The sequence below is a fragment of the Oncorhynchus kisutch genome, linkage group LG20 (genome assembly GCF_002021735.2).
Source record: "Oncorhynchus kisutch isolate 150728-3 linkage group LG20, Okis_V2, whole genome shotgun sequence".
NCBI classification, from domain to species: domain Eukaryota; kingdom Metazoa; phylum Chordata; class Actinopteri; order Salmoniformes; family Salmonidae; genus Oncorhynchus; species Oncorhynchus kisutch.
In genome coordinates, this window is record NC_034193.2 from 2,984,473 (window position 1) to 3,005,414 (window position 20,942).

Sequence of the window (20,942 nt, forward strand, 5' to 3'; positions counted from 1 at the left end):
ATAAGTTTTATAGGACGACTTAACTGCTTCTATTAACACATCTGGCATTCACTCTCCTAGAGGAGGGTTTCCACTAGATAGCACAGCCACAGAGTCAGATTCCACAGACTGGAGAGGAGCGTGAGAGCAAAGAAAAGAAACCAAATGCAGAGTCCAACAAAAGAGGTGCTGGTGCATCATTCGTGGGGGATGATCTAATTAGCATAATAAAACAAAATCCGCCAGTTTAAGGTAGAGTTTTTTTTCTTCATTGGATGTGTCTCAATCCAACTCATCCGCCGATTGTCACACTTCCTCATCCGCGGTGAAAGGTGACAGAGCTGGAGGGGCGTTTGTCAGACCATGAAAGACCATTTTCCAAAAAATCGTCTGTAACAACTCTCACGAACACGATGGTGTTCTCCGTTGTGTTCTATAACCGACACAAATATCTCGGGACTCGTCTGACGTCGGTACAGTCAATCTACCAACTTCTGTCTGTAGCGTCCCAATGGTTTGGGCGTAACACACGTGTTTCGTTCTAGGACGCAAGAAACTCTTCTGAAGGTCCCCTGGTACCAGTTGAAAAAAAGGAAACATGAGGGGTTAAAAACATATTTGTCCTAATCTTATATCTTTAAGATATAGGACAGACACCTCAGAACAAATTTTATTTAGATATTGTCTTTTTTTTGGTGGAGATGATCTGTTGTTCCATGTAGTGAATTTGTTATTCAATGCGTTTGTATGGGCTAATAGCAGTAAGGCCAAATACAAATCTACCTCAAATTATTTTGTGTATATTTTTTGACACCAAGAGGTCTTAAAATACTAAATCAAATAGCAAAATTATCCTTGGTATCACCTTCTTTAAAACAATTCCATATAGCTTAGTAGAACCTCCCTACCACTGGCTTTACACTTTGGTTTGTTTGGTTAAAACACTATAGACTACCCTCCTGCCACAGAAAGGGTTTCATTTACAGTTTTAATAATCATTATGAAACCCTTACTGTAAAGCTTATTGTGAAATGTATCTTTAAACATAACAGACTACCCTCCTGCCACAGAAAAGGGTTTAATGAACCCTTCATACAGGAAACATTTATTGTAAAACATTGTGGACTACAGCTGTGTACATAACATCCTATTCCCTATATAAATAGGGTACAGGGTACCATTATGGACTACATTTCTGCCCTAGAAACCAAGGGGCCACTCTTCCCCCAAGGAGTCACACTGTTTGGAGGGAGACCAAAACATGACTGTAGGCTTATCACGAGATCAAGTCCTCATCCCAAATGGCACCCTATTCCCTATATAATGCAGTCATTTTACTACCAGAGCCCTGGTCTAAAGTAGTGCTCTATATAGGGAATAGGGTGCCATAGGGCTCTGGTCTAAAGTGGTGTACTATATAGGGAATAGGGTGCCATAGGGCTCTGGTCTAAAGTAGTGCACTACATAGGGAATAGGGTGCCATTTTGGGAAGCAGGCCACTCTCTGGGACTCAAGCCAAAACCAACTCTGCTCGACACAGGACACTGTAAAGATGGAGCAACAGCTGATGTCTCCAGTCACGCCGTTCACACACACACACACATTTTGTTCTTCTATCCTTGTGGGGGCCTAAAATTAATTTCCATTCACAATCTTATTTTCCCTAACCCTTACCATAACCTTAACCCTAAACTGAACCCCTAACCATAACCCTGACCTTAACCCTAAACCTAATTCTTAACCCTGACCTTAACCCTAAATCTAATTCTTAACCCTAAACTGAACCCCTAACCATAACCCTGACCTTAACCCTAAACCTAATTCTTAACCCTAAACTGAACCCCTAACCATAACCCTGACCTTAACCCTAAACCTAATTCTTAACCCTAAGCTGAACCCCTAACCATAACCCTAAACTTAACCCCTAACCCATAACCCTGACCTTAACCCTAAACCTAATTCTTAACCCTAAACTTAACCCCCAACCATAACCCTGACCTTAACCCTAAACCTAATTCTTAACCCTAAACTGAACCCCTAACCATAACCCTGACCTTAACCCTAAACCTAATTCTTAACCCTAAACTGAACCCCTAACCATAACCCTAAACTTAACCCCTAACCCATAACCCTGACCTTAACCCTAAACCTAATTCTTAACCCTAAACTTAACCCCTAACCATAACCCTGACCTTGGTTGCTGGTTACCTCCAGATGTGACGCTTGGAATTCAGGCCAATATTTTTTTCTAACGGTCTGAAAGTCTTTTAGGTGACTTTTGACAAACTCCAAGCTGGGCTGTCATGTACCTTTTAGTGAGGAGTGGCTTCCGTCTGGCCACTCTACCATAAAGGCCTGACTAGGGTGCTGCAGAGATGGTTACCCTTCTGGAAGGATCTTCCATCTCTACAGAGGAACTCTGGAGCTCTGTCAGAGTGACCATCAGGTTCTTGGTCACCTCCCTGACCAAGGCTCTTCTCCCCCCTGTTTGTCCCGGCGACCGGCTCTAGGAAAAGTCTTGGTGGTTCAAACTTCTCCCATTTTTAAGAATGACGGAGGCCACTGTGTCTATTTGGACCTTCAATTCTGCAGACATTTTGTTTTGTTACACAACCCCAGATCTGTGCCTCGATTACAATCCTGTCTCTGAGCTTTACGGACAGCGCAGGACATTCCTAAATGTATCCTCAACGGGAAATATCCATTTTGGTCGTTGTTTCCCCCCACGGCGCTATGCAGGCCGAGCATGTCCCTGTAGTACCACAACACAGCTGGGAGAAGAAACATCTTGAGTCGCGCAAAATTGATTTATAACATTGTGGATTAAGTACATTTGCGTGCACTACATCTTTACATCTCACTACATCTCACTACATCTCACTACATCTTTACATCTCACTACATCTTTACATCTCACTACATCTCACTACATCTTTACATCTCACTACATCTCACTACATCTCACTACATCTCACTACATCTCACTACATCTTTACATCTCACTACATCTCACTACATCTTTACATCTCACTACATCTCACTACATCTTTACATCTCACTACATCTTTACATCTCACTACATCTCACTACATCTCACTACATCTTTACATCTCACTACATCTCACTACATCTTTACATCTCACTACATCTCACTACATCTCACTACATCTCACTACATCTCACTACACTGATGTATTTGGGTGTGTTTTGATATTCTTTGCTGTATAAACGAACAATGAGGAAGTGAATCGCGACTGGGGGATCTTAGCAACCCTAAGGTCGAGAGTTCGAATCTCATCATGGACAACTTGAGATTTATTTTTGTACTTGCTACTTTTCAACTATTTAGCATGTTAGCTAATCCTTCTCCTAACCTTAAGCCTAACTCTTAACCGCTTAACCGAACGCCCCTAGCCTAGCTAATGTTAGCCAGCTAGCTAACGTTAGCCACAACAAATTGAAAATCGTAACATATACATATTGCAAATTGATAGGCTATTGTACGAATTGTAATTTGTACCATATGCGAATTGGATGATAGACATCACAAATTAATTACATACCACACAAAACGTAACATTTCAAGGTCCGGATGGATATCGTCCTTTATCGGCCCTGTGGTACAGCGTAGTAAGTAGCATAGTCATCTACGACTTAGGAAATGAGCTACGTTGACATTAAATACATTTAAAAGAGACACATTTTGAATTAATTACAACTTCTTTCGAATGTGAACATGTGCAACATTGCATCAACATAGCTGAAGAACAAACGTGGTATAATTCTCTGTTGTGAACCACCAAACATGTTTTTCAAATGAAATACAGTTTCTGGAGCACGAAGGAGAGTTGAATCAAAATAATAAACAGAACGTCCCTCTGGGCCGTGAAATATTCACAATATTCATGGATAAGTCACTCTGGGCCCTGCAATATTCATGGATAAGTCACTCTGGGCCCTGCAATATTCATGGTTAAGTCACTCTGGGCCCTGCAATATTCATGGTAAAGTCACTCTGGGCCCTGCAATATTCATGGATAAGTCACTCTGGGCCCTGCAATATTCATGGATAAGTCACTCTGGGCCCTGCAATATTCATGGTTAAGTCACTCTGGGCCCTGCAATATTCATGGATAAGTCACTCTGGGCCCTGCACTATTCATGGTAAAGTCACTCTGGGCCCTGCAATATTCATGGATAAGTCACTCTGGGCCCTGCAATATTCATGGATAAGTCACTCTGGGCCCTGCAGTAATGAGATAAATTACACTTTCTGTCTCCTACAAATGAACTCAGGTGTTCATCGGTTTGCCTGGTGCAGGTGTTCATCGGTGAGCCTGGTGCAGGTGTTCATCGGTGAGCCTGGTGCAGGTGTTCATCGGTGAGCCTGGTGCAGGTGTTCATCGGTGAGCCTGGTGCAGGTGTTCATCGGTGAGCCTGGTGCAGGTGTTCATCGGTGAGCCTGGTGCAGGTGTTCATCGGTGAGCCTGGTGCAGGTGTTCATCGGTGAGCCTGGTGCAGGTGTTCATCGGTGAGCCTGGTGCAGGTGTTCATCGGTGAGCCTGGTGCAGGTGTTCATCTGTGAGTCTGGTGCAGGTGTTCATCTGTGAGTCTGGTGCAGGTGTTCATCGGTGAGTCTGGTGCAGGTGTTCATCGGTGAGTCTGGTGCAGGTGTTCATCGGTGAGTCTGGTGCAGGTGTTCATCGGTGAGTCTGGTGCAGGTGTTCATCGGTGAGTCTGGTGCAGGTGTTCATCGGTGAGTCTGGTGCAGGTGTTCATCGGTGAGTCTGGTGCAGGTGTTCATCGGTGAGTCTGGTGCAGGTGTTCATCGGTGAGTCTGGTGCAGGTGTTCATCGGTGAGTCTGGTGCAGGTGTTCATCGGTGAGTCTGGTGCAGGTGTTCATCGGTGAGTCTGGTGCAGGTGTTCATCGGTGAGTCTGGTGCAGGTGTTCATCGGTGAGTCTGGTGCAGGTGTTCATCGGTGAGCCTGGTGCAGGTGTTCATCGGTGAGCCTGGTGCAGGTGTTCATCGGTGAGCCTGGTGCAGGTGTTCATCGGTGAGTCTGGTGCAGGTGTTCATCGGTGAGTCTGGTGCAGGTGTTCATCGGTGAGTCTGGTGCAGGTGTTCATCGGTGAGCCTGGTGCAGGTGTTCATCTGTGAGTCTGGTGCAGGTGTTCATCGGTGAGTCTGGTGCAGGTGTTCATCGGTGAGTCTGGTGCAGGTGTTCATCGGTGAGCCTGGTGCAGGTGTTCATCGGTGAGCCTGGTGCAGGTGTTCATCGGTGAGTCTGGTGCAGGTGTTCATCGGTGAGCCTGGTGCAGGTGTTCATCGGTGAGCCTGGTGCAGGTGTTCATCGGTGAGCCTGGTGCAGGTGTTCATCGGTGAGCCTGGTGCAGGTGTTCATCGGTGAGCCTGGTGCAGGTGTTCATCGGTGAGCCTGGTGCAGGTGTTCATCGGTGAGCCTGGTGCAGGTGTTCATCGGTGAGCCTGGTGCAGGTGTTCATCGGTGAGCCTGGTGCAGGTGTTCATCGGTGAGCCTGGTGCAGGTGTTCATCGGTGAGTCTGGTGCAGGTGTTCATCGGTGAGCCTGGTGCAGGTGTTTGTTTTTTAATAAAGGTCATTGTGGAGAAGACTGATTCACAGCTGTATGTGGAACCAAACATGTTCAGGATGTATAGTGCTCCGTTTCTTGAGAACAGGGACATCAGCTGCAGGCACCATCTTTTCCCCAGGAAGTGACATGGTCACGGTCACCAGCCTGCTCCTTCAAAGACACATTGCCTTGCAGCTCAATCAACTCCATCTGCTGCGATGTAACATCTACCCATCTGAAGATCTGTTTTGCTTCTTCTGACAACTGTGTCACATTTGTGACCATGAAGGGGTTCTGGATGAGAAGCAGCAGTTTTCATCTAACCGTGATGTCATCAAAGTGAGCCTTGAAGTTATCCATCAGATTCTGGATGAAATCAACATGGTTTGGGAAACATCTTTGTCTCCCTGCTTTTGCTCCAGAAGTTTGAGGATGTGGAGAAGTTGTCCCTGGGGATCATTCTTGAAAAGCTCAATTTTCTTCTGGAATGGCCAGATTACTGTTATCATATCACACACTGTGTTGTCTCGTCCCTGCAGCTTGACGTTCAATTGATTTAGGGTGTGATGTAATGTCTTCCAACTTCTCATCTTCCAAAAACTCTGAAAACGGAGTTGGCTTGTCACTCTTTTGCTCTGATGAGAAAGCTTTGCTTTCCTCCTGAATGGCCCAAAAGTGTTCCAAAACCCTGCCCTGCTGAGCCTTCTGACATTGTTGTGCAGGTCATAGGTCATCAACTGGCATTGGCGTCTGTCAGAACTTTCTCGTAGCAGACGGTGTTGAAGGGGTGATGTTGCTCTCAAAAAGTTGATCCGTTTCATCATCGTTGTCATGACCTCGGGAATACTCGTTTCCCGGACTGGCACTCGGGACAGATTGGTGGATGATGCAGTGGTAAGATGTCAGCTCCGGGTGGTCCTCTTTCAAACGTGCAACCAGTCCCCTCCCTCTTCCTGTAGGGTTCAACCAGTCCCCTCCCTCTTCCTGTAGGGTTCAACCAGTCCCCTCCCTCTTCCTGTAGGGTGCAACCAGTCCTCTTCCTGTAGGGTTCAACCAGTCCTCTCCCTCCTCCTGTAGGGTTCAACCAGTCCCCTCCATCTCCCTGTAGGGTTCAACCAGTCCCCTCCATCTCCCTGTAGGGTTCAACCAGTCCCCTCCCTCTTCCTATAGGGTTCAACCAGTCCCCTCCCTCTTCCTATAGGGTTCAACCAGTCCCCTCCCTCTTCCTATAGGGTTCAACCAGTCCCCTCCCTCTTCCTATAGGGTTCAACCAGTCCCCTCCCTCTTCCTATAGGGTTCAACCAGTCCCCTCCCTCTTCCTGTAGGGTTCAACCAGTCCCCTCCCTCTTCCTGTAGGGTTCAACACGTCCCCTCCCTCTTCCTGTAGGGTGCAACCAGTTGATAACTACACTCCTATCTGTGTAGTTAACAGTTGATAACTACACTCCTATCTGTGTAGTTAACAGTTGATAACTACACTCCTATCTGTGTAGTTAACAGTTGATAACTACACTCCTATCTGTGTAGTTAACAGTAGAACACTACACTCCTATCTGTGTAGTTAACAGTTGATAACTACACTCCTATCTGTGTAGTTAACAGTTGATAACTACACTCCTATCTGTGTAGTTAACAGTTGATAACTACACTCCTATCTGTGTAGTTAACAGTTGATAACTACACTCCTATCTGTGTAGTTAACAGTTGAACAGCTGTCAAACCTTTCTGTTTCTTTCCGCCTGCTTGTCCCAAGGTTCCGCGTAAGATATTTGGATTAATGTGATTGGGTAAGACGCGGCCTCTTGTATTTGCATATAACCACACGATTGGATTAGACAGGGCAATAGTAGAGGTGGACGTTGCTTTGAGAGAGAAAGAGAGGTTGCTGAGTTAGAGGCCACTGCACACGGTTGTTTTTTATTTGATTTCTTAAAGCTGTGTAAAAAAAAATCTAATTTAAATAAATAAATGCAATGTTGTCCGGATTGACCCTTCTCTGGGTCCAGACTTGGACCGCGATCCGCCAGTTGAGTTTGGCTGGCGGTTCAAGTTACCTCTTGTGGATCAGAAAATTGCGGGTTCGCTTCCCGGAGGAGATATTTTTCCGCCATTCTTTCGTTTATAGTTTTATAGACGAGTACAAACATAACTTTAAGCTAAAATTATTGCGACATAGGTAATGTATTGTCCATTGATCAGCACTGCAATTGCTAAAACAGGACCATGTTTGAAACCCAAGTGGTTCTGAGCACATGTCGACGTTCCACAGATAAGCTAACAGAGCCTGTCTGCGTTCCTGATTTCTCTTCTACTGTGTTCAACACACCACCACCTGTTATGCTGGGTACCTACTGACCAATAAAGGATGTTGTTATGTTTGTTTTGTTTTGCAAAAAATGAAGGTTTAAAGGAGTACAGGCACAACATTACGACATGACGAAACGGCTCAATCAAGCAAAGCTTGCTTTCATTAAAAAGAAAATGTAAAGCATGAAAAGGTAGCTTAACGGGATAATGTCTTACTGTGTTTGAAGAATCCAATACTTTATATTGTATGTGGTACAAATCACACTATTGTGGAAGCACCTCCTCTAGGAGTCTGAATGAGGCTGTTTGAGAAGGTTTGAATCCCAAGCAACCTGCCTACACATAGTCTGAAGTACAATACCAACATAGCTTCTGTAGTAGGGCAAAGCTGTATGCTGGAAAACCTTGGTATAGTATGGGTGGAATAGGCATTGTGGTGCTGTAAAACCTTGGTATAGTATGGGTGGAATAGGCATTGTGGTGCTGTAAAACCTTGGTATAGCATGGGTGGAATAGGCATTGTGGTGCTGTAAAACCTTGGTATAGCATGGGTGGAATAGGCATTGTGGTGCTGTAAAACCTTGGTATAGCATGGGTGGAATAGGCATTGTGGTGCTGTAAAACCTTGGTATAGCATGGGTGGAATAGGCATTGTGGTGCTGTAAAACCTTGGTATAGTATGGGTGGAATAGGCATTGTGGTGCTGTAAAACCTTGGTATAGTATGGGTGGAATAGGCATTGTGGTGCTGTAAAACCTTGGTATAGCATGGGTGGAATAGGCATTGTGGTGCTGTAAAACCTTGGTATAGTATGGGTGGAATAGGCATTGTGGTGCTGTAAAACCTTGGTATAGCATGGGTGGAATAGGCATTGTGGTGCTGTAAAACCTTGGTATAGTATGGGTGGAATAGGCATTGTGGTGCTGTAAAACCTTGGTATAGCATGGGTGGAATAGGCATTGTGGTGCTGTAAAACCTTGGTATAGCATGGGTGGAATAGGCATTGTGGTGCTGTAAAACCTTGGTATAGCATGGGTGGAATAGGCATTGTGGTGCTGGAAAACCTTGGTATAGCATGGGTGGAATAGGCATTGTGGTGCTGTAAAACCTTGGTATAGCATGGGTGGAATAGGCATTGTGGTGCTGGAAAACCTTGGTATAGCATGGGTGGAATAGGCATTGTGGTGCTGGAAGACCTTGGTATAGCATGGGTGGAATAGGCATTGTGGTGCTGGAAAACCTTGGTATAGCATGGGTGGAATAGGCATTGTGGTGCTGGAAAACCTTGGTATAGCATGGGTGGAATAGGCATTGTGGTGCTGTAAAACCTTGGTATAGCATGGGTGGAATAGGCATTGTGGTGCTGTAAAACCTTGGTATAGCATGGGTGGAATAGGCATTGTGGTGCTGTAAAACCTTGGTAGAGCATGGGTGGAATAGGCATTGTGGTGCTGTAAAACCTTGGTATAGCATGGGTGGAATAGGCATTGTGGTGCTGTAAAACCTTGGTATAGCATGGGTGGAATAGGCATTGTGGTGCTGTAAAACCTTGGTATAGCATGGGTGGAATAGGCATTGTGGTGCTGTAAAACCTTGGTATAGCATGGGTGGAATAGGCATTGTGGTGCTGTAAAACCTTGGTATAGCATGGGTGGAATAGGCATTGTGGTGCTGTAAAACCTTGGTATAGTATGGGTGGAATAGGCATTGTGGTGCTGTAAAACCTTGGTATAGCATGGGTGGAATAGGCATTGTGGTGCTGTAAAACCTTGGTATAGCATGGGTGGAATAGGCATTGTGGTGCTCATGTGAGTGTCTTTTCTTTTTCAGCTTTAAACCAACGACTATTCTCACTTAACATTTTTTTTATTTTTTATTATTATCTTATACCTGCTTGCTTTCTTTCACAGGGAGAAGAGTTAGCCTGGTGGCCAACTTCGTGAAGAGACATTTCAACCTGCGTTGTATTGTCAAGCATCAGTATGGAGGTTGGTAATCACCTAGTTTATACCTACAGTGTATTGTCCAGCATCAGAATGGAGGTTGGTAATCACCTAGTTTATACCTGCAGTGTATTGTCAAGCATCAGTACGGAGGTTGGTAATCACCTAGTTTATACCTACAGTGTATTGTCCAGCATCAGAATGGAGGTTGGTAATCACCTAGTTTATACCTGCAGTGTATTGTCAAGCATCAGTACGGAGGTTGGTAATCACCTAGTTTATACCTACAGTGTATTGTCCAGCATCAGAATGGAGGTTGGTAATCACCTAGTTTATACCTGCAGTGTATTGTCCAGCATCAGTACGGAGGTTGGTAATCACCTAGTTTATACCTACAGTGTATTGTCCAGCATCAGAATGGAGGTTGGTAATCACCTAGTTTATACCTGCAGTGTATTGTCCAGCATCAGTACGGAGGTTGGTAATCACCTAGTTTATACCTGCAGTGTATTGTCCAGCATCAGTACGGAGGTTGGTAATCACCTAGTTTATACCTGCAGTGTATTGTCCAGCATCAGTATGGAGGTTGGTAATCACCTAGTTTATACCAGCAGTGTATTGTCAAGCATCAGTATGGAGGTTGGTAATCACCTAGTTTATACCTGCGGTGTATTGTCAAGCATTAGTACGGAGGTTGGTAATCACCTAGTTTATACCTGCAGTGTAGTAGCTATTCACATATGTTATACCCAGGAAAAGTAAGCAGTACAGGGGACACTGTTAGGTATCAGGGCTGGAGTCAATTTAAGAAGCAGTACAGGGGACACTGGTAGGTATGAGGGCTGGGGTCAATTTAAGAAGCAGTACAGGGGACACTGTTAGGTATGAGGGCTGGGGCCAAATTTCATTTCAATTCAGGAAGCGCACTGAAATTCCTGTTCTCCAATGTTTTTCAATGAGGACAATTTGGAATTGAAATGGAATTTGGTTTACTTTTTGAATGGACTGGAATTGAACATGGTTTTGACCTTTAACTCTGGAAGGTATATTAAATCATGTTCGAGAGGGCCGCCTCTTCTGTTGTGTTCATCTCACTTCTGTTTCCGTCTCAACACTGCACTTCATGTAAGTGAGCCTTGTCTGAGCCAGAGTGGCCCATAGTACACCCTCTGGACAGGACTCTAGTTCAGTTCAAGCAAACCCGTCATTTGCATTGTAAGTATACCATGTGTATATTGAAATAGTTCAGAAGAGGATGCTTGTACGTGCCCTTAAAGACCCTTGAACTCATAAATCATCTTTATGTACAGTTCCTTTCAAAAGTCTGGACACACCTACTCATTCAACGGTTTTTCTTTATTTTTTACAATTTTCTACATTGTAGAATAATAGTGAAGACATCAAAACTATGAAATAACACATATGGAATCATGTAGTAACCAAAAAAGTGATAAACAAATCAAAATATATTTTAGACCCTTTGCATTGATGACAGCTTTGCACACTCTTAACCAGATTCATGAAGAATTATTATTCAACATTCTTGAAGGAGTTCCCACATATGCTGAGCACTTGTTGGCTGCTTTTCCTTCACTCTGCGATCCAACTCATCCCAAACCCGCCTCAATTGGGTTGAGGTCGGGTGATTGTGGAGGCCAGATCATCTGATGCATAACTCCATCACCCTCCTTCTTGGTAAAATAGCCCTTAAATAGTCTGGAGGTGTGTTTTGGGTCATTGTCCTGTTGAAAAACAAATGATAGTCCCACTAAACACAAACCAGATGGGATGGTGTATTGCTGCAGAATACTGTGGTAGCCATGCTGGTTAAGTGTGCCTTGAATTCTAAATAAATCCCACAGTGTCACCAGCAAATCACCATCACACCACCTCCTCCATGTTTCACGGTGGGAACCACACATGCGGAGATCATCCTTTCACCTACTCTGCGTCTCACAAAGACATGGCAGTTGGAACCAAAAATCTCAAATTTGGACTCCAGACCAAATGACAAATTTCCACCGGTCTAATGTCCATTGCTTGTGTTTCTTGGCCCAAGCAAGTCTCTTCTTCTTATTGGTGTCCTTTAGTAGTGGTTTCTTTGCACCTATTCGACCATGAAGGCCTCATTCACGCAGTCTCCTCTGAACAGTTGATGTTGAAATGTGTCTGTTATTTGAACTCTGTGAAGCATTTATTTGGGCTGCAATTTCTGAGGCTGGTAACTCTAATGAACTTATCCTCTGCAGCAGAGGTAACTCTGGGTCTTCCTTTCCTGTGGCGGTCCTCATGAGAGACAGTTTCATGGTTGAAGGTTTTTTCGACCGCACTTGAAGAAACTTGAGGTTCTTGACATTTTCCGGATTGATTGACCTTCATGTGTTAAAGTAATGATGGACTGTAGTTTCTCTTTGCTTATTTGAGCTGTTCTTGCCATAATATGGAATTGGTCTTTTGCCAAATAGGGCAATCTTCTGTATACCACCCCTACGTTGTCACAACACAACTGACTGGCTACGTTGTGATTGGCTCAAACACATTAAGAAGGAAAGAAATTCCACAAATGTATTTTTAAAAAGGCACACCTATTCATTGGGGGGCTTCCGAGTTGCACAGCGGTCTAAGGCACTGCATCTCAGTGCTAGAAGCGTCACTACAGACCTGGTTTGATTCCAGGCTGTATCACAACCGGCCGTGATTGGGAGTCCCATAGGGTGGCGCATAATTGGCCCAGCGTCGTCCGGGTCATTGCTTGTCCGGAGTTGGCCGTCATTACAAATAAGAATTTGTTCCAAACTGACTTGCCTAGTTAAATAAACGTTTAAATAAATTAAATAGTATACAAGTTGAAATGCATTCCAGATGACTACCTCATGAAGCTGGTTGAGAGAATGCCAAGAGTGTGCAAAGCTGTCATCAAGGCAAAGGGTGGCTACTTTGAAGAATCTCAAATATAAAATATATTTTGTTTTGTTTATCACTTTTTTGGTTACTACATGATTCCATATGTGTTATTTCATAGTATTGATGTCTTCACTATTATTCTACAATATAAAAAATAATAAAAAATCCATTGAATGAGTGGGTGTGTCCAAATGTTTGACTGGTGCTGTATATGCTTATGCAAAGCAGTGAGTCCACACAATCTACCTTTTAAAAGGTCTCTCCTTCACTTGTTTTAACATCCTGACCCTACCTGCCATGTGCGTGCTTGAGAACATCCTGCAAGTTTGTCCCTGGAGGGCCTCCTTAATCTGCCGTTAAGTTTGTCCCTGGTGGGCTGCCTTAGTCTGGTATTAAGGTTGTCCCTGAAGGGGCCTCCTTACTGAGACCGTAAAGAGCTGGGAGTCCCTTTCCTTCTATAGGAGGGCTGTGAGACTGAGAATGTTACATCTCCATGGCCCATCTCCTGCCCCTGACCTTATTCAGGGAACTACATGTCCCCTTCCTCTTGGGACACTTTCATGGTCCTCTTCCTCTTGGAACACTTTCATGGTCCTCTTCCTCTTGGAACACTTTCATGGTCCTCTTCCTCCCAAATGGAACTCTTCCTCTTGGAACACTTTCATGGTCCTCTTCCTCCCAAATGGAACTCTTCCTCTTGGGACACTTTCATGGTCCCCTTCCTCCCAAATGGAACTCTTCCTCTCGTAACCCTTAATATTGTTTCCCTGAAGACAAACACTGTCCTAAGCTGACCCCAGACCTGTCAGTAAAGTTCAAATCTAGCCCCTGACTCCTTAATTGGAGAAACAACAGAATGGCAATCCAATGGGTAGGCCTGCAGTGCATTCGGAAGTATTTATACCCCTTTTCCACAGTAGTGTACTATATAGGGATTAGGGCCCTGGTCTACAGTAGTGTACTATATAGGGATTAGGGCCCTGGTCTACAGTAGTGTACTATATAGGGAATAGGGCTCTGGTCTACAGTAGTGTACTATATAGGGAATAGGGCCCTGGTCTACAGTAGTGTACTATATAGGGAATAGGTCCCTGGTCTACAGTAGTGTACTATATAGGGAATAGGGCCCTGGTCTACAAATCAAATCAAATATATTTATATAGCCCTTCGTACATCAGCTGATATCTCAAAGTTCTGTACAGAAACCCAGCCTAAAACCCTGAACAGCAAGCAATGCAGGTGTAGAAGCACGGTGGCTAGGAAAAACTCCCTAGAAAGGCCAAAACCTAGGAAGAAACCTAGAGAGGAACCAGGCTATGTGGGGTGGCCAGTCCTCTTCTGGCTGTGCCGGGTGGAGATTATAACAGAACATGGCCAAGATGTTCAAATGTTCATAAATGACCAGCATGGTCAAATAATAATAAGGCAGAACAGTTGAAACTGGAGCAGCAGCACGGTCAGATGGACTGGGGACAGCAAGGAGTCATCATGTCAGGTAGTCCTGGGGCATGGTCCTAGGGCTCAGGTCAGTTGAAACTGGAACAGCAGCATGGCCAGGTGGACTGGGGACAGCAAGGAGTCATCATGTCAGGTAATCCTGGGGCATGGTCCTAGGGCTCAGGTCCTCCGAGAGAGAGAAAGAAAGAGAGAAGGAGAGAATTAGAGAACGCACATTTAGATTCACACAGGACACCGAATAGGACAGGAGAAGTACTCCAGACACATAAACTATTGCAGCATAAATACTGGAGGCTGAGACAGGAGGGGTCAGGAGACACTGTGGCCCCATCCGAGGACACCCCCGGACAGGGCCAAACAGGAAGGATATAACCCCACCCACTTTGCCAAAGCACAGCCCCCACACCACTAGAGGGATATCTTCAACCACCAACTTACCATCCTGAGACAGGGCCGAGTATAGCCCACAAAGATCTCCGCCATGGCACAACCCAAGGGGTGGCGCCAACCCAGACAGGATGACCACATCAGTGAATCACATCAGTCTACAGTAGTGTACTATATAGGGAATAGGTCCCTGGTCTACAGTAGTGTACTATATAGGGATTAGGGCCCTGGTCTACAGTAGTGTACTATATAGGGATTAGGGCCCTGGTCTACAGTAGTGTACTATATAGAGAATAGGGCCTTGGTCTACAGTAGTGTACTTTATAGGGATTAGGGCCCTGGTCTACAGTAGTGTACTATATAGGGAATAGGGCCCTGGTCTACAGTAGTGTACTATATAGGGAATAGGGCCCTGGTCTACAGTAGTGTACTATATAGGGATTAGGGCCCTGGTCTACAGTAGTGTACTATATAGGGATTAGGGCCCTGGTCTACAGTAGTGTACTATATAGGGATTAGGGCCCTGATCTATAGTATTGTACTATATAGGGATTAGGGCCCTGGTCTACAGTAGTGTACTATATAGGGAATAGGGCCCTGGTCTACAGTAGTGTACTATATAGGGAATAGGGCCCTGGTCTACAGTAGTGTACTATATAGGGATTAGGGCTCTGGTCTACAGTAGTGTACTATATAGGGAATAGGGTGCCATTTTAGACATAGATGTGATTTGTAATTTTAGACTAAATTGCTACTTATTGTATGCTGTTAATCACGTAGTTCTGAGCCAGACGCGCGCACACACCACACCACACCACACCACACACACGGGAAACATCTGTAAACTTTCTGTGGTAAATATCTGGCCTTGCTTATTTCACCCTGATTCAGCTGGATATCTGGCCTTGCTAACCTCACCCTGATTCAGCTGGATATCTGGCCTTGCTAACCTCACTCTGATTCGGCTGGATATCTGGCCTTGCTAACCTCACTCTGATTCGGCTGGATATCTGGCCTTGCTAACCTCACCTTGATTCAGCTGGATATCTGGCCTTGCTAACCTCACCTTGATTCAGCTGAATATCTGGCCTTGCTAACCTCCCTCTGATTCGGCTGGATATCTGGCCTTGCTAAGCTCACCCTGATTCAGCTGGATATCTGGCCTTGCTAATCTCACCCTGATTCAGTTGGATATCTGGGCTTGCTAAACTCACTCTGATTCAGCTGGATATCTGGCCTTGCTAACCTCACTCTGATTCAGCTGGATATCTGGCCTTGCTAACCTCACCCTGATTCAGCTGGATATCTGGCCTTGCTAACCTCACCCTGATTCAGCTGGATATCTGGCCTTGCTAACCTCACCCTGATTCGGCTGGATATCTGGCCTTGCTAACCTCACCTTGATTCAGCTGGATATCTGGCCTTGCTAACCTCACCTTGATTCAGCTGGATATCTGGCCTTGCTAACCTCACCTTGATTCAGCTGGATATCTGGCCTTGCTAACCTCACCCTGATTCGGCTGGATATCTGGCCTTGCTAAGCTCACCCTGATTCAGCTGGATATCTGGCCTTGCTAATCTCACCCTGATTCAGTTGGATATCTGGCCTTGCTAAGCTCACTCTGATTCAGCTGGATATCTGGCCTTGCTAACCTCACTCTGATTCAGCTGGATATCTGGCCTTGCTAACCTCACCCTGATTCAGCTGGATATCTGGCCTTGCTAACCTCACTCTGATTTGGCTGGATATCTGGCCTTGCTAATCTCACTCTGATTCAGCTGGATATCTGGCCTTGCTAACCTCACTCTGAAACAGCTGGATATCTGGCCTTGCTAATCTCACTCTGATTCAGCTGGATATCTGGCCTTGCTAACCTCACTCTGATTCAGCTGGATATCTGGCCTTGCTAACCTCACTCTGATTCAGCTGGATATCTGGCCTTGCTTATCTCACCCTGATTCAGCTGGATATCTGGCCTTGCTAACCTCACCCTGATTCAGCTGGATATCTGGCCTTGCTAACCTCACCTTGATTCAGCTGGATATCTGGCCTTGCTAAGCTCACTCTGATTCAGCTGGATATCTGGCCTTGCTAACCTCACCTTGATTCAGCTGGATATCTGGCCTTGCTAACCTCACCTTGATTCAGCTGGATATCTGGCCTTGCTAACCTCACCTTGAATCAGCTGGATATCTGGCCTTGCTAACCTCACTCTGATTCAGCTGGATATCTGGCCTTGCTAACCTCACTCTGATTCAGCTGGATATCTGGCCTTGCTAATCTCACTCTGATTCGGCTGGATATTTGGCCTTGCTAAGCTCACCATGATTCAGCTGGATATCTGGCCTTGCTAACCTCACTCTGATTCAGCTGGATATCTGGCCTTGCTAACCTCACCCTGATTCAGCTGGATATCTGGCCTTGCTAACCTCACCCTGATTCAGCTGGATATCTGGCCCTGCTAAGCTCACGCTGATTCAGCTGGATATCTGGCCTTGCTAACCTCACACTGATTCAGCTGGATATCTGGCCTTGCTAACCTCACCTTGATTCAGCTGGATATCTGGCCTTGCTAACCTCACTCTGATTCAGCTGGATATCTGGCCTTGCTAACCTCACCCTGATTTGGCTGGATATCTGGCCTTGCTAACCTCACTCTGATTCGGCTGGATATTTGGCCTTGCTAAGCTCACCATGATTCGGCTGGATATCTGGCCTTGCTAATCTCACTCTGATTCAATGTGTGTGTGTGTATATATATATATATATAATGTGTGTGTGTATATATATATATATATATATATATATATATAATGTGTGTGTGTGTATATATAATGTATGTGTGTGTTTTCTCCCCAGAGCTGCGTGTGTTTCCTGAGCGTTATGTGGTGTGTGTGAGCCGACTGGAGGATGCCTCAGCTAACCCGACCCCGGCCGTAACCGTGGTGAGTGGCTGTTTATACTCCACTACTTCCTCTTCCTTCCAGTCGCTTGGCAACATCACCAGCACGGGGCTGTCTGTCTGTTATTATAGGGCTTCGGTGCCAAATACTGCTCCCACTTCCCACTGTATGTGCTGGAAGTTGTTTACTTAGATTAGCCCCTGGATGCGCTGCCAAATTGTGCGCCAGGGTCCCACTAGATGTGTCCCAAATGGCACCCTCTTCCCTATGGACCCTGGTCAAAGTAGGTCACTTTATAGGGAATAGGGTGCCATTTTGGATGCGGTCTGTATATGCCGGCTTTGTTTAAGTAGTGTGGCCCCTGGACCTGCCAGGGTTATTTCCAGGCCCCCGATCCCTACTCACAGGGATGGGGACAAGATTGGGACAGAGTGTCTGAGGTTGTGGGTTCAAGGAGTTGTGGGGTGATGGGTTCCAGGGTTTACAGGGTCACGCACCACTGGATCTGGGGTCCAGGGACAGACCGACATCTGTTTGTGTGATCTTGTCACAATGACCAGAGGGATTGGCAAGACCGCACGAAGAGACCTGGGATCAGACTAGTTTTATTGAACCCAATGACCATAGGGATTGGCAAGACAGCACGAACAGACCTGGGACCAGACTAGTCTTATTGAGCCCAATGACCATAGGGGTTGGCAAGACAGCACGAACAGTCCTGGGACCAGACTAGTCTTATTGAATCCAATGACCATAGGGGTTGGTAAGACAGCACGAACAGACCTGGGACCAGACTAGTCTTATTGAACCCAATGACCATAGGGGTTGGCAAAACAGCACGAACAGACCTGGGACCAGACTAGTCTTATTGAACCCAATGACCATAGGAGTTGGCAAGACAGCACGAACAGACCTGGGACCAGACTAGTCTTATTGAACCCAATGACCATAGGGGTTGGCAAGACAGCACGAACAGACCTGGGATCAGACTAGTCTTATTGAGCCCAATGACCATAGGGGGTGGCAAGACAGCACGAACAGACCTGGGACCAGACTTGTCTTATTGAACCCAATGACCAGAGGGATTGGCAAGACAGCACGAACAGACCTGGGACCAGACTAGTCTTATTGAACCCAATGACCATAGGGGTTGGCAAGACAGCACGAACAGACCTGGGACCAGACTAGTCTTATTGAACCCAATGACCATAGGAGTTGGCAAGACAGCACGAACAGACCTGGGACCAGACTAGTCTTATTGAACCCAATGACCATAGGGGTTGGCAAGACAGCACGAACATGTGTGTAGTGTGTAGTGCCTTCTAAGAATGTGTAGTGCCTTCTAAGAATGTGTAGTGCCTTCTAAGAATGTGTAGTGCCTTCTAAGAACGTGTAGTGCCTTCTAAGAACGTGTAGTGCCTTCTAAGAACGTGTAGTGCCTTCTAAGAACGTGTAGTGCCTTCTAAGAATGTGTAGTGCCTTCTAAGAAGAACGTGTAGTGCCTTCTAAGAACGTGTAGTGCCTTCTAAGAATGTGTAGTGCCTTCTAAGAATGTGTAGTGCCTTCTAAGAATGTGTAGTGCCTTCTAAGAAGAATGTGTAGTGCCTTCTAAGAAGAATGTGTAGTGCCTTCTAAGAAGAATGTGTAGTGCCTTCTAAGAAGAATGTGTAGTGCCTTCTAAGAAGAATGTGTAGTGCCTTCTAAGAAGAATGTGTAGTGCCTTCTAAGAAGAATGTGTAGTGCCTTCTAAGAAGAACGTGTAGTGCCTTCTAAGAATGTGTAGTGCCTTCTAAGAATGTGTAGTGCCTTCTAAGAAGAACGTGTAGTGCCTTCTAAGAAGAACGTGTAGTGCCTTCTAAGAAGAACGTGTAGTGCCTTCTAAGAAGAACGTGTAGTGCCTTCTAAGAAGAACGTGTAGTGCCTTCTAAGAAGAACGTGTAGTGCCTTCTAAGAAGAACGTGTAGTGCTTTCTAAGAAGAACGTGTAGTGCCTTCTAAGAAGAACGTGTAGTGCCTTCTAAGAAGAACGTGTAGTGCTTTCTAAGAAGAACGTGTAGTGCTTTCTAAGAAGAACGTGTAGTGCTTTCTAAGAAGAACGTGTAGTGCCTTCTAAGAATGTGTAGTGCCTTCTAAGAATGTGTAGTGCCTTCTAAGAATGTGTAGTGCCTTCTAAGAATGTGTAGTGCCTTCTAAGAATGTGTAGTGCCTTCTAAGAATGTGTAGTGCCTTCTAAGAACGTGTAGTGCCTTCTAAGAATGTGTAGTGCCTTCTAAGAATGTGTAGTGCCTTCTAAGAACGTGTAGTGCCTTCTAAGAAGAATGTGTAGTGCCTTCTAAGAATGTGTAGTGCCTTCTAAGAACGTGTAGTGCCTTCTAAGACTGTGTAAGGCTAGGCTATGAATATGTATCTGACTATAGTTTTAATGTGAGAGACCACCATTCCTTTCAACACATATATTTTCTCTCACACCAACACAAACTCAACACTTTATTGTCTGGTCTGAGGGAGATTCCCATGGTAGTTTCCTAGTCAGAAGTCATGTGCCTTCATTGATTTGTTTCACATTCAGAAGTTTGGGGGAAAGCTGTAGTCAGTGTAGGAACAGCTATAGTCAGTTTAGGAACAGCTGTAGTCAGTGTAGGAACAGCTGCTGTAGTCATTGTAGGAACAGCTGCTGTAGTCATTGTAGGAACAGCTGCTGTAGTCAGTGTAGGAACAGCTATAGTCAGTTTAGGAACAGCTATAGTCAGTTTAGGAACAGCTATAGTCAGTTTAGGAACAGCTATAGTCAGTTTAGGAACAGCTGCTGTAGTCAGTGTAGGAACAGCTATAGTCAGTTTAGGAACAGCTATAGTCAGTTTAGGAACAGCTATAGTCAGTTTAGGAACAGCTGTAGTCAGTTTAGGAACAGCTGCTGTAGTCAGTGTAGGAACAGCCACAGTGTAGGAACAGCTATAGTCGACCATAGCCCCACCGTTCAGAGCCCACGCTGTGTGACACACACACTCTCGCCCACGTCATATGACCTTTCTCTTTAGTTATTTTGTGTCCAGTCATGACAGACGTAGAGTCTTCCAGAAACTAGTTCTCATTTGAACCCGCTCTGCCCTCCCCAGAGAGGACTGTGGGAAATCAACGAGGAGCCTCATTCTCACCTTGGCGCAGACATCAGAGGACCATGGAGGATGTCTCTCTCTATGTCTACCTCTCAAATGGCACTCTATTCCCTACATAGCGCACTACTTTAGACCGGTTCCCTATGGTGATGCAGTGCACTATAAATGGAATAAAGTGCCATTTGGACTTTGTGTTCCATCTGTCTACCCCATGATCGGGGTGTCTCTCCCTCTCTGTTATTCTATCACAGCTTTTGCTATTGTTTCTCTTTACTCTGAGTTTCCCAGTCTCTCCCGCTGCTCTGTGAGTCTCCCAGTCTCTTCCACTGCTCTGTGAGTCTCCCAGTCTCTT

At 45.3% G+C, this 20,942-nt stretch overlaps 1 protein-coding gene across 2 annotated transcripts in view; it reads left to right on the plus strand.

The window, feature by feature from the left end:
- slx4ip (SLX4 interacting protein) overlaps positions 1-20,942 on the plus strand; it is a 178,064-nt gene that overhangs the window by 86,763 nt on the left and 70,359 nt on the right. The window contains exons 5-6 of one of the 2 annotated variants that reach the window (XM_031799385.1): positions 9,790-9,867; positions 17,432-17,517. In XM_031799385.1, the coding sequence (XP_031655245.1) occupies positions 9,790-9,867; positions 17,432-17,517 (164 nt within the window). The remainder of the gene's footprint in view (positions 1-9,789; positions 9,868-17,431; positions 17,518-20,942) is intronic. The other variant, XM_031799386.1, reaches the window with a different exon arrangement.